This window comes from Apium graveolens, chromosome 11 (genome assembly GCF_009905375.1).
Source record: "Apium graveolens cultivar Ventura chromosome 11, ASM990537v1, whole genome shotgun sequence".
NCBI classification, from domain to species: domain Eukaryota; kingdom Viridiplantae; phylum Streptophyta; class Magnoliopsida; order Apiales; family Apiaceae; genus Apium; species Apium graveolens.
The window spans coordinates 18,503,862-18,519,055 of NC_133657.1; the positions used below are offsets into that span (position 1 = coordinate 18,503,862).

General features: G+C 35.2%; 1 protein-coding gene across 1 annotated transcript; it reads left to right on the forward strand.

The window, feature by feature from the left end:
- The first annotated feature begins 12,472 nt into the window (after nt 1-12,472).
- LOC141695391 (uncharacterized) lies at nt 12,473-13,292 on the forward strand. Its single transcript, XM_074499639.1, has 2 exons — nt 12,473-12,727; nt 12,951-13,292. Exons 1-2 carry the CDS (start codon nt 12,473-12,475, stop codon nt 13,290-13,292), a joined length of 597 nt encoding a protein of 198 aa, XP_074355740.1.
- The last annotated feature ends 1,902 nt before the right edge of the window (nt 13,293-15,194 follow it).

The following is a 15,194-nucleotide window of genomic DNA, read 5'->3' on the forward strand; positions in this document are numbered from 1 at the left end:
CTTTGAACTTCTGATGTGACCATCTTGAATAGTCTTTCTCCGCATCAGGACTTGTTCAATTCTTTTAGTTAATCCATGAACTTTCATTCATAGATTATGATCTTCTTGTTTAACTCAGTGATATTTATACTTCATTTCAATTATCCAAGAGATTTTTTTTATATATAAATTTTTCCTCAATTCATCGATGAATATTCAAAATGAGTATCTTCATTTAATTCTTCTTTCATACTTACTCTTCTCAGTTGAGATTGTAAATATCTAACAAATTGTTAAAAACATGGATGATCTAATATCCATATATTCCTCGGGAATCCCTTTCTTCTAATCAGGATGAAATTATATATTGAACTTTGAAATCATAGTAAGGGTATCAATTTGATATTGGTATTTCGAATTCAATTCTATTTAAAGATATGATAAAGTATGTGAACTAGGGCACTTATGAGTGTACCCTTTATTTGGAAAGAACTATTTGATAAGAGGCTATCGATTGTTCCGATGCCAAGACCACTCGATTCAGAGTTATAATTGTCTTTCTTGGCCCAAATTTAAAAACTCTTTATTTCAAAATCGTCATCCAGGTAGCCACAATTTCTTCAGTGGTTACGATGTTGAATTTTTTTTTACAAAAAAACTGAAATATGCCTAGTTGCATATGTTCTCATGAATGACTAGTTAATTATCCTAACTAGTCAAATTTTTAATTAATACGACGAAAGCCTAGCTAATCGTCCTAGCTAGTTGCTATGGGCCAAACCAATTGTGCTGACCATTTTCTTAGCCGGTTGATAATATTGCTTGATATGGACTAGCTATTATTTTGCTAGTTCCACTTCCAATCAAATTTTTATTATTCTATAGTGCATTACATATGCAAAATTTAATTGTTGATGAAATTTTCAAAGAATGATTTAATTGAGACCTAACTAGGTCGCCCACTCAAACGAGAATTCATATTCAGTTTTATGAAATATTTTGTTCATGAAATATTCTATTCTTTCGTTTATATAAAGAATAACCAATTAAAATCATAAAGTGATTGAAGAAAAATATACTTCTTTATTTGTTAATCATTGAGTAAAATTCCTTCCTTCAAAATAACATCATTTTGAAACTTCAATGATTAACCTTTGGTTGAGAATGTTATTTCAAATTTCCTTCGTTATTCGAAAAGAAAAGTATTCTTTCAATGGGAAAATCTTACAAGTATCATTCGTATGATGTTATAATTCAGCAATCATTGCTTTCGATGGATATTCTCTATAATATCACAATATAAAATTCTACGGACATGGAAGGATAATCCTTGTTGTATTCTTCCTTCCAAGTTATAAATTTTCTGAGTGTTGTGACTCTTTTATTCAGAGATCATTATTTGTTCAGATGTTAGATTTTGAAATCTTGTTAAGATTGTCTAAATTTCATCGATACGTGAAAATCATTTTTCCAAGGCTAATTGCCTTCCGAACAAAGAGAGGTATAATTGAGAACCGATTGTTGTTATATGAGACTGAAAGCTCAGTGCTATGATGGTGCAATCGGAGCATCGTGATGAGTAAGTTGTTTTAAAAAGGGAATACTATGTTTAGTTATTATCATAAGGATCTTTAACATGGTTATAGAATAACGATAATAGAGATATAAAGTAATTATTGAGGGACGCTTCTGTGAAACACTATTGGGATAAGAACTAATAAATTCGGGAAAGACCAATCATGTATGAATTCGAGGAATAAGACTTTCAAAAATTTAACATAAGATTAGTAATAACCTCTTGTTAGAAATACTCGGCGATAAAAATAGGATTTTGTATGAAATATAATGATAATCTACGCAACTTAAGGACCGTGACATAAGGCGTCCTAATAATGATCTAGAATAATTGCGATAAGGTTCAGAATGAAAGGGACAAGGAGTTTACTTATGAGAAAATTGTAGATTTTTTTTCTTACATTGAACACGAGATAGAGGCTATAGTCAAATTGATCAAAGGCTATGATTGAGAAATTTATTATCATCAAGGAAAGGACAATGTGGTGGCCGACACTTTAAGTAGGAAAAGATATATTGAGGATGACAAATCTCAGAATAATTGATGAGAAGGATCGCATGAAAAGAACCATTTATTACTTAACAGGAAGACTTAAAGATGCCTAAAAACGTAAACGGATATTAGTCATGACAGAATATGAAAAGGGATGTCATTGAGTAGGTAAGTAAGTATTCGACATGGTTGAAAATGAAAACGGAAAGGCAGGGATTAAAATTTTGGCGATTACGACTTGTAGATGACCCAAATAGGAGTAAGAGTTAATTATAATAAATTTTGAAGGAGGATTATTAAGAACCAAGTTAGCCATCGTGCTATTTGAGGATTTTGAGTGATAGATTAAATAAGACCGCTTCTTTTATTATGCAAACGATAAATGTCCACTCTACAAAATTGTTATGAACGCAGAAGAGATAATTGGGACAGAGAGACCCTATGACGACTGCGCCGCGTAAGAACCCAAGATTTAATTAACGGGACTATTTCCCAAGATATTTTGTGAAAAAGGACAGATATAGGAATGACTTAGAGTTCTCAAATCGACAAGTAGAATGAGAGGACTATCCTAACCATTGAAGATACGTCTAGCGGCTTAAATTTTATTTGGAACGCTTTGGGGAATCGCCTATTATTGACAAATAATTCGTGTAGATGTACTTACCACACTAGCATATGAAAAATAGTCGCCGATATCCCTTACGAAGGACAACGTGAAAGAATGAAGTATGTCATTGTTAGAGCTGATAGAAGGCAAAGAAGATCATACACGCCCTATAAAGGTCACTGGTAGAAGGTACCAATAAACGTGAATGCGTCTAAGGCGCTAGCGAGAATAACAAGTAAGACCCAGAAGGTTATTATACGGGAAATGATTAAAGAGGTCCAACCGATGACGGAAGATGAACGTTCCACGATCCTATAACGTGTCAATCAATTGCGTATGAATTGGTGCTTCCTTTAAGATGGCAACAAGACGATGATGTACCTTACGTTACTACGGGAAGAAACGTTAAATCTGACGCTAAGCGTGTAACATGAGATGAGCATGTAGAAATGCGATGAGAACTTCTTACATAAAATAATCGACAGAGATGATGCGCAAAAATGGAAAAATGTTAAGGAACGAAACTCTAGCACTAGTAAGAGTGATGGAGGGGGAAACAAATAAGTTGAAGGAGCATTCCAAACACTAGAAGATGCGCTAATAGTCAATATTATAGATTTCTAAGGAAAATAAAGTGACCAATTAACGTTAATCGAATTACCGATAATAACGAGTTATTGTGCGGGCATTGGAACGGCTACAAAGCTTTGTACGGAAGAAAGAATCATTCTCCCTTAGGTTGGGAAGAAATTGGTAAGCGGAGGATGCTGGACCATAGTTGAGTCTACAGACCAAAGAAATTCCTAGAACTTATCAGAACCCGGCTAGTGGCAGCCCAGGATGAACAATAGAAATATGCGGACTAGATCTATAAAGACGAAAAGTACGAAGTAAAAGACCAAGTATTATTGAAAGTGCATCCCGGGGAGGGAGTGATGAGATTTGAAAGGGAAAGAATGTTGAACCAAGGATTATTGGACTGGGTGAAATATTTAAAGGAATAAGAGATTTGGCATATAAATTAGCACCAACATCGAACAGTCACCAAGTTTAAAATGAATACCCGAAAATATATTTGAAGGTGAGTGAAAATTTTATGAAGAGATCCAATACTGTGAAGTTAACGTGAGAACTCGAGGTGGTCCGGTGAGAAGCGTGTCCCCGCCTATTTCTGAACTGATTCTGGGACGGAATCCTTTTAAGGGGGGAAGACTATAAGAACCCAAATTTTTGACATCAGTAAAAAAACCTTTAGAAATAGTAACCTTGCGATTTATTAAAAACTTTTACGACCACACCACATACGAGTGTTTCATTTAAGTTTTCAAGTTCATATTGTGGTTATACGTACTAAATGAGTGTATGCAAAAGTCGTGAGTTTTCGAAGAAAACCAATAGTCCAAATGATATTATTTTACGAGCCATCGAGGAATAAGAGAATTATACTACGATAAAGAAAATATTGAGAATTATAAATTCATAACTCATAACCAAGTACGAGCACTGGAAATGGTAATGATTTACGATTAGCGGAATTCTTCGACGTAGTATTTACGGGAATTAATTTAAACGTACGTGAACGAAAGCGAGATAATGCAGGATGACAAAATCAAGTGATAACCTAGGAAATTAAGTATTTTATAAATTTATTTAACAAGTAATAAATTAGGAAGCTAGTTACAAAAATTAATAAATAACAAATTTTGATAAACATAAATTCAAGGAGCTTAACATGCAAGCTTTGACAAATGAGACATCTAGCTAAGCCTAGCCTTTGAAAATGAGATGCAACTTGTCCTACACACTTTCTAAAGTCACAAAAGCCTATTTCCACCATATTTCCAAGAAGCAAGCAAGGCAATTCTCTCTCTCTCTCTCTCTCCAAAAACCCAATTCTGATTTCCAAGAACACCATGCGAAGAAAAATTCATATCTCATGATCTATTCATTCAAAAATTACCAAATTTTAACCAAAGCTTCCTCATACCATATACAAGGTACATTAAAAATTTAATGGCCATTTAATGAGAATAGCATAATCAAGTCCTTGCTCAAAATTGGTGATGAATTGGAACTCCGAAAAGCACTAACTTATTTTCTTGATTTTTCATGAATGTTTAAGGCTCCTAAAGCTAGACCAAGGCTTCATCAAGGATCTTAGGACTTTATTAAGTATTAAAAAGTTTCAAGAAAGGTATAAACAATCATCCAAACTTTGATTAAGTTTTAAGTTTCAAGAAAAGTAAGGATCTTGGAAATAAGTATGGTTTTGATGATTGATTTGATATTATCTTGATGTTTAGTTAATTAGTTTTAAGGTTGATGATTGTTGCCTCAAGAACATGATTTTATTGAGAGTAGTTAGTGTTAATATGATGATTTTATGATTTTTTATGGTGGTATAATGATATAAGATGTAAACGAAACTCGAAACGTAATCGTAACCTCGTTTAAACGAACAAACCTCAACTTAAGTTTCTGCAGAAGTTCCCGAATCTAAAACCTGTAGTTTCCTGAAAAATGAGACTTGATTATGATAGACAATGTTATCAGGATCGTTTAGACACTTGAATCGCTTTATTCCGATTTACGGATCAAACTTTATGACCGTTTTAGTAAAAGGGATTTACGCGACAAAACTGCTACAAATTACGAACTTTGTAAATATAAATGATCAACTTAAAAATAATTAAAAATCATGAAATTTTTACAGAGAGTAAGAAATAGAGTTTATTAGCTGCCATTAAAATTTCAAGTAAAACTGTTGATTTTCAATTTTATAAAAATATCGGAGCCTAGGTCGCGCGGAGTACGAATGTCAAAAACAACCCCTATTAGGAAACTGCCACTTTGGGATTTTCACCCCTGTTACCAGAAAACCATTATCAAATGATGTGTTCTAAATTTTTTCTAGATCGCGCACGCAAAAATGGTGCGTCAATTGAGTTTACGGTTTGAGAGATATCAATGTTTTAGTGAAAGTGGTTTGAATAGTAAAACTCCGTAGTTGACCGGACTTTTGAAATGTTTTTCACCTAATTAAATTCATTTTATCAAAATGAAACTTTTAGGATAAATATTAAAAGCACTCAAGAAGCTCCTTGAGGTGGTTTCGTATTAAAATATTAATTTTAAAATTTATCAAAAGCGATGGAGTGTGAATCGCGTTAGAGTAATATTCGGTAAAGTCAAATCTAGAAGACCACTTTGACCGTCCGTTTCGACCAAGGAGTGATACTTATTTCGAGTCGGTCGAATGATGAAAGTTATGAAGTATTGAACTTATTAGAAATATAAGTTGGTGATGAGAGTAGGAATACTGATTAAGATTATGATGTTTGTTGATTAGAAAACCCGGAACGAGAGGAATTCGGGAAACGTGTCTTGGACTCCAGGCAAGTTTTCAAACCCTACCTTTTTTGAAACTGTTGTGTTGTGTTTGTTTTCAAATAATGTCGATATATACATGATGCTATATTTATGATGTTTTACGAATTATGTTATATAATATCATACGATATGATAATGATTTTGGTATATGAATATTACCGAATTTTAATAGATAATGCTAGAGAGTAGCGTTGTATATATGAGGAGTATATTTTAGACCGAGTATCAGTCAGTATAATTTTATGAAAACCCAGAAGTATTCTGGAGGTGTTTTATTTAAGAATACAAACGCTATAGTAGAACGTGATATATAAGTTATAAGACCGAGAGTCGGTGAGTTTTATAAAGTATAAACTCGGGAATCATCCCGAAGATGTTTTGGATCATTAAAAGTCCGTACTTATTTTATTCCAAGGGCCTCGATGTCCACTTGCGAAACATTAAATACCTCGAACTTTTATTAAAACGATTTTCAATGATCGTATTACCTCAACTATATTTTATTATTCGAATAATAAATATTAATTAACTATTCATTTATTATGGGAGAAATATTCTCCAACGATTATTTATTTCAAACCCGATTAAATATTGAAGATTATTAAATTACTTAAACATAAACTAGTTGAGGAATATTATTTTAATATTCTTTTAAAAGCATAATTATTCGAGGTTTAATTATTTAATGATTGATATTTAATTATTAAATATTTATTAAATGATTTATTTATGATTCAAAAATCATAAAACCTGGTTTAAAATACTTTCTGATTTTCGGAAAATCATTCGAATAATTTCAGATCGTCGGAGAATATTATCTCGACTTATTTTAAATATTTTGAATATAGTTTCAAAAGAAACTCCCCCTTATTTACTTATTTGTTGACAACGGTCAACTCACATTCTTAGTACTTCCTCCGAAAAATTTGGAAGTACATATACATATACATATATACGCTAATAAAATAAGCTATTTCTATCAACAAGCGGAACGCTTGGGGGAACTTCGATGTGGTTCGAGTTCTCAAGATATGATAGAATTCTGTTAAAGGACAAGGAAGGGGTAGACTCTAATACTATGTGTGCTATATGGATTACCAAAGGTACCGCAGGCGAAGGTACTCTATGTACTCAGGAACTTGTGAAGTATGTGTATACCCAAAAATTGGGACACGTAGCCTGAATGCGGCAAGGGTGATATCGAGATATGAAGGTGTTGTCCTTCTACTAGTAGAAAAGGTTACTATTTCCGTAGTACGACTGATCATCGTATGCGGTGGCTCCAACGAATGTCATATTCTTCCAATTGGAATTGTGATGCAATACCGTAACCCAAGCCTAGGTGCTGGGTTTACCATTAAGGTATTCGCAGGATAATAATCCATTAAATAATTATTTTCATAAGAAGGTGTGTATCACCAAGGAAAACTATTTTTCAACAAAGCATAATTATCATATATGACGTTTAATTTTAGTTTATTATACAGTTATTTCATACTGTACATTATTATGTTTGGCATTATAGCTCACTCTTGCTTTCTTTTAAATGACACAACATAACAGATAACCGGTATACCGGTATGGGACTTAGTTGCTTGCAGTCATGGGGAGAATCCCTGACAGTTTTATCTCAAGTGGGCCAGAGTATCAGATAGGTGTAAGATATCAATTGTAATTATTGTAACTTCATGTAGAGGTTATGAATAATTGTTTGAGATCCTGTAAAGTACATTTGAGTATTAATAACAGATGATACTTGTTGTACGTGGTTTCTAAGGCTATAACTTGTGAGTGTGTGAGATTGGGGGTCTGTGATATGGAATTATTGGATTATTGAGTTAATGCAGGTTACATATGATTGAAGAATTGTGTGACGACCGAGATTCCTGACCCCAGATTTGGGGGCGTTACAATCCGTGTCATCATCGATATGTTTCTGATAAACATTATATTGAGCACGGGATGCTCCTTCAGGGAGAGGTGTAGGGCGATGGATATCAATTACATAAAGCTTGCGCTCTTGTTTGAGGACAATCCTGAAGTTCCTCTGCCAATCAAGGAAGTTTGTTCCTGTCAGCTTGTCCTTCTCAAGGACTGATCGCATAGAGAAGTTGTTTGAATTGTTTGCCATTTTGATATCTACAATGTTTAAGTGCATAAGATAAATTAGTCTATAGATGATTATTAAATTAAGTTCAAGTGATTATTTATATATATTCAAGATATGTATCTCCCACTATTTTTATCAAATTAATAGCCCTAACTATTAATTCGGAAAGAATATCTTCTATATACTTTCTAGTGAGCCAATATCCAAATTTCACAACATTTTAGTTCAGCTTTGGCTTTACTCCTAAAACATGATTCAATAAGGTAGATAACATTTGTCAATTATATCAAATATATAACTCTTGGATAGTTTAGTGGAACAATATTTATTCATATTTATCCAATAAATCTCACTAAACTCTATGCCTCTAAGTTCACAATCCTATTATGGTAACTTAGTTAAGTCAAACCAAAAGGTCTAAAACATATCATATACTTCAACACGCCGTCCTACGATAGATGGGAGTATTTCTCTATGGCGAACCCACTCATTATCGATGTAGGAAGACATCTAAACAACTTAATATAAACATTAGGGTTTTGTTAGTAATATAACAATCATGATCCCATCATAAAGAGATTCCCAATTTTTCCTTGAATAAAATACTTCAAATCAATACTCGTCAATGGTTTGATTTCCAGGTAGTGGAGGAGTCACATTGGTCTCGCTTAAAGCCCACAACCTTACAAGTTCAATGAACCCGTTGTTGACAAAATGTCCCCATGTCGGAAATAAAGAAGATTTGTATTTTCATTCCGTATTTCATAAACACGAGAATCTCATAATCGTTTGTAAATTTTAAAATCTTGAGTCGTTACAGATTTTATCTTGTTCAGCAGGCATGACATGGGTGACGTATCTAATACATACATTCATGCATGATTAATTTAATTAAAGCATGCATCATTAGCTATTCTATACATACATTCATACATCAATATGTAAAGTGCGGTATGTAAACGTGCTTGGTTATGGCCTTTATCCTATGTGATCCATTCAAACTAATGAAATGACCAAGGTCAATCTATGGTGAATAATATAAATACAATTACAATTACAAGTCTTCATTCTTCTTGTCTCGATTGCTACTTCTCCTTTTGGATCATGCCTCCTTGAAGTACATTACATTAAAACAACCTATACTACTGTACTTACATAAGAAAACTCGATTTACATTCGAGATAAACGAATTACAAAGAATAAACGACATGCAAGTCGTATATAGAAACCAAAACCATAAATAAAAAACCATTAACTAAAGGGTCTTAAGGCCATAACCATATACCATGATATCACATGACACATAATAAAACACTTATAATCTTAACATGGTATCACATATCATAGTTCAGACTATATAATCAAACACAACATATTTACCAAAATTCAGAAAATTAAAATTAGCTTTCTAAAAACTAAATATCGCTATTTCGAGGCCTGCAATGACATCCAATGGCTTACAAACGCGAACCTGACTCAGTCAGTCTTGTTCAGTGACCCGATTACAATCGGAATACACATATAGTTTGCAAAAATCAGATACTGGACTCAGATTTCATCTGTTCAACTTTTTTCAGAAATCGCATCGTATACAATCTCCATAATAAAAATAAAGTATATCATATATACTCACACAACGATACATACAACCATCACATGATTATAAAATACATCATGAATATCATATATATATATATTCAAAATCATATATACAGACATATACACGCACCAAAAATTATATTCATGCTCACTTATATCAAAATTATAAACATACAACTGAATTAAAACATTTCGCAAGTAGCTCTGATACCATTGTTGGGTTTCATGACACAAACGCAGCGGAAAAATAAAAAATAAATATGAAAAACGAAACCTCAAATGCAGGATCCATGCAAAACAAGACATTTAATTCAGAGATTAGATGTTTACCTTAATAAAGTTTCCTTATGATTGTGATGAATGTACACATCTTGATGAACCAACACAGCAGCCCTCCTTTCGAAGATCTGCTCTCCAAGGTATCCACACAAACACCTGATCGTCCAACAATCACCGGAGCTAGTACTAGCCGATTTGGTTGCCTATTTTTTCTCTCTCTCTAGCCCCTCTAAGATGTAGAGCTACTAGGATTTTCTAAAAAACGTGATGTGTCAACTAAACCCTAAAAATATACATCTTAATGTATATATACGGAGAGAGGATTTGGGCCTAACCCTAATCTTAATGGGCTTCTAAAAGGACCCATTCTGATTTTAGGTTTATATTATTATTAAATTCGAATTCTAATATATATATAATTAATCAAGTCTGACTTAATAAATTTAATAAATAAATTTAAATTAACAATATTAAAATATTTAAATTCATAATTTAAATAACACTTCATTTTAAACGTTCTTTGTGTGTGACCCTTTAGGTTATTATTACGTTAGTGATAATTTTATTTTCTAATAATAAAATTATAAACAATGAGTGGCATCTAGTAATACATTATTGCTCCCCAAGTAATAATAATAATTGGTGATTCAATCAAACCTTTCATGAATAATTTACAATATAATATAATTATTTTAGCCTTATATTATAGATCAAACTCGAGGCATGCATTGTATCATCCTCTGCAAGCGTTTAATCCTTCTTTCCTTGATCAATGAGTAAACTATTAAACAAATCACTATTTGAGCACGACCATGCATTTTATAGTCTTACTCAATCAAAAGGCTAATAATATCACTCCTTTAATAAAGGAGGGTTAAATCCCATCTAGATCATTCATATTTCTCATACGATTCATAATATACCCAATGTCTACTTTTGTTATTACCCGGTCAAGGATAACTTTCAATAGTATCAAAGTATATTAATTCTCATATAAAAAGATAATGATTTTAGGTCAAAGGACCAATACATCATTATCACTCTGAGATTAACTTATGACACTTTAAATATGTAGTATCTCACAACGGGTCAATCCAGCACCATGTATTTAATACATGTGCCTGTGTTTTGACTTTAGTATCACCATACCTATGATCAATGAGATGTGATAATCAGTCGATAAACACAACGTATTTATTATCATCCCTTAACAATAATACTTGACTAGGGACCTTTAGGAATATCAATACTATTCTCATAATCTCATTTCTAAGTCACGTACTTAGAGATACAGATTTACATATCATATTCCAAGGACATTTATTAATCTAACATTTTATTGTAGAAAATAAAGATATAATAAATTATCAAAGAATAATCCATAGAATCATAATTAATAATCCAAATGTTTCATAATATAAACATAATAATGTTGTCTCTAGGGCACAAACACTAATAGTGCCTCCCTAACAGGTTCCTTTGAGGTAGTTATGTGAGACCTGATGTAGGTCTTTGAGTTGCTGTAATAAGTTGGTGTGTCATACTTATTAATAAAAGGTTGTTGTAATAGTAATTAGCTTAAATCATACTTTAACCTGAAAAAGATCTTGGTAAGGGGTTGTGGTATTGTAATAATAGTAATCTGGTTGATTTATATTTATGGTTTGATAATGTTAGTGTCATCAACTCCTGACCCCGGGGTTGAGGCCGTCACATTGAAAGTCCCTGAACTTGACGATAAGGTAGCTATGATAAACCTACAGGAAGGAACTAGAGACGAGTTCTTTAAGATGTCCCTGGATAAACGCCCTCCTGAAAGCATGTTGCAGCTCCAGGATAGGGCCAGAAAGTATGAAGAAGACTGCTGTGAATAATGAACCTACTGGAAATAAGAAGCGAAAGACGGAGCAGAAGTACGATGCCAAGGACAAGTATCAACGGATTGGCAAAAGCTCTGACTCCTCCTCTTCTAAGAAGAATCAGCAACCAAGGTTCACTGAAAATGCGAGGTTGAACGCTCCATGGAGCTAAATCCTTATGGAAATTGAGAAAGACAAAGATTTTAAATGCCCGAAGACACTAAGGGGAGACCCCGAGAAAAGAGACAAGAGTGGATACTGCAGGTTCCACAAGGATGTTGGTCATGATACTAACGATTGTAGGCAAATTAAGGATGAGATTGAGTATTTGATCCGAAGAGGAAAATTCAGACGTTTCACCAAGGGTGAAAAGGCTGGAGGCCAAAAGAGAGACAAGACCGAAGAGACAATGATCGAAGAGGTAACGATAGAGATCGCAACCCACAACCCCGAGGGCCAGTAATCAATATGATCTCAGGAGGTCCTATATCAGCCGTTACTACAAGAAACTCTCAAAAGGCTTATGCGAGAGAAGTGATGAGCTAGTTGGAGATCCATCTAAGCGTTCTAAGTCAGAGATGACGCTTGAATTTGGTGAACCAGACCTTGAAGGTTTGAAATTTCCTCAGGGTGATCCCCTGGTTATCACAATGATAATTGGAAATTATCTTATTATAAGGATCCTAGTGGACAATGAAGCTTCCGTGGATATTCTCTTCCATGACACATTCATAAGGATGGGCTACAATTATTCTCAACTAACTCCATCTGATGCACCCATCTACGGATTTAACCACATAGAATGCAAAGTCGAAGGAGCATTACAAATTCCTGTAATATCGGGGAAGAGCCCAGGGAGGCCACGCAGATGTTAAACTTTCAGGTTGTTAAGGCAGCCTCTACTTACAATGCTATCATGGGTAGAACAGGGATCCATGCTTTTAAGGCTGTGCCCTCAACCTACCACATGGTACTAAAGTTCCCAACTAGGAATGGTGTTGGAGAAGCGAAAGGAGATCATAAAATGGCCCGCAGTTGCTATGTTACAGCACTTAGGTCCGAGAGAATGATGAACTGCGAGGGAAGCCAGTCGTGGACTTGGTCCCCATTCCCCTAGACCATTTAGACCCGGAGAAGGTCACGTATATTGGGGAATCTCTGGACAAGCCCTTGAAAGGTCAAATGATTACTTTCCTACAAGAGAACGGTGTTGTGTTTGCTTGGACAGCAGCTGATATTCCTGGGATTGACCCGAACCTTATAACTCAAAGGTTGAACGTTGACCAGACCCGAAAGATTGTGAAGCATAAGAAGAGAACTTATGCCCCTGGTAGGCTGGAAGCCATTAAGCAGGAGGTCGAGAAGCTTTTAGAAGTTGGATTCATTGAGGAAGTGTAATTCCCTGAATGGTTGGCCAACCCCGTAATGGTTAAGAAGGCCAATGGGAAGTGGATTATGTGCATTGACTTCACTGACTTGAATGATGCTTGTTCCAATGACTGTTACCCCTACCGAGGATTGATACCCTAATTGATGACACTACTGGACATGAGATACTAAGCTTTATGGATGGCTTCAGTGGTTACAATCATATTAGAATGCATAAGGATGATACCCCCAAGGTATCTTTTATAACTGACTTTGGTATATTTTGTTATCTTGTTATGGCTTTTGGACTTAAGAGTGTCCATCTAATTGGGAAGACCATGGAGGTCTATGTTGATGACATTTTAGTCAAAAGCCTAAACAAGGCCGAACATATTAGTCACCTCAGAGAGGCATTTGAAGTGCTAAGGCACCACAAGATGATGTTAAACCCAGCCAAGTGTGCTTTTGGCGTTGGGTCTGGAAATTTTTTGGGTAACATGGTCTCTAAGAGGGGAATAGAAGCCAACCTCGACAAGAACAAAGCCATCCTAGACATGGAGCCACCACGCTTCATCAAGGACGTTCAGAAGTTGACAGTAAGAATCGCAGCTCTAGGGAGGTTCATATCCAAGTCTGGAGACAAATGCTTGCCCTTTTTCAAAATCATAAAGAAGGTGAAGAATTTTTACTGGACAGTTGAGAGCCAAGAGGCATTTGAACAGCTAAATAAGTACATGACTGAAGTGCCATTGTTGGCCAAACCAAGTCCGGAGGACACCCTTTATTTGTACCTCGCGGTATCTGAACAAGCCATTAGTGCAGTCCTCGTGAAGGAAGAACAGAAACTCCAGAAGCCTGTATACTATGTAAGCAAGGTGATCCATGGAGCAGAGTTGAATTACTACACCATGGAGAAGTTCGCGCTTGCTCTTATCACAACCTCGAGGAAGTTTAGACCATACTTCTGGGCTTCAAAGATCGAAGTCCCGATAGGCCAACCCTTGAGGAATATTCTTCATAGCCCGAAGGCCAGAAAGGCTCCTTAAGTGGGCAATTATGTTGGGAGAATTTAATATTAAGTACAAGCCTCGAACGACCATCAAGGCTTAGGCCTTAGCAGACTTCATGGTCGAATGCACCATTAACGACCAAGAAGTCGGGGGGGGCAAGAGATAGTAACCCCGGAAGGAGGAGAGAAAAAGAAGGACAAAAAAACAACCTTTAAAGAGTATTCGGTTCTCCATTTAGATTTCCCAACTACGAACAACGAAGCAGAATACGAAGCGTTGATAGCCGACTTAGGTTTGGCTAGAGCCGTGAAGGTAAAAACATGAAGGTCTGCGGAGACTCAAGACTTATAGTTGCTCAAGTTAATGGAGAGTTTGAGGCTAAGGATGATACTATGGCCAAGTACCTGAGAGTCATAAATGGAATACTGACTCAATTTGATGAATGGTACGCATAACACATTACGAGAGAGGAGAAAACTACGGTGGATGCCTTGTCCCAGTTCGCCTCGTCTGAAATCGAGAACTATCCGAGAAGTATCTACTTCCAGGTCTTGAAGACCCCTACTATTCATGTCAAAAATATGACAGCACCGGTTTGTGTGACAAGCTGTTAGATAGACCCGATCAAGACCCACTAAGAGACTGGGTAGCTCCTCGATGATGCCTAGGAGGCACGCAAGCTGTCGGTTAAAGCATTGAGATATTCATCGATTGAAGGCCTTCTCTACAAAAGGTCCTTTATTATTCCGTAATTGAAGTTCTTGAGACCTCTTGAAGCAGAGGAAGCACTTAAAGAAGCCCATGAAGGGATCTGTGGACAATACTTGGGGGAAGTGCCCTCGCTTACAAGATAACTCAGATGGGATTCAACTGGCCAACTATGCTAGCCGATGCAAAGGCTTATGTGAAGAAATATGACAGG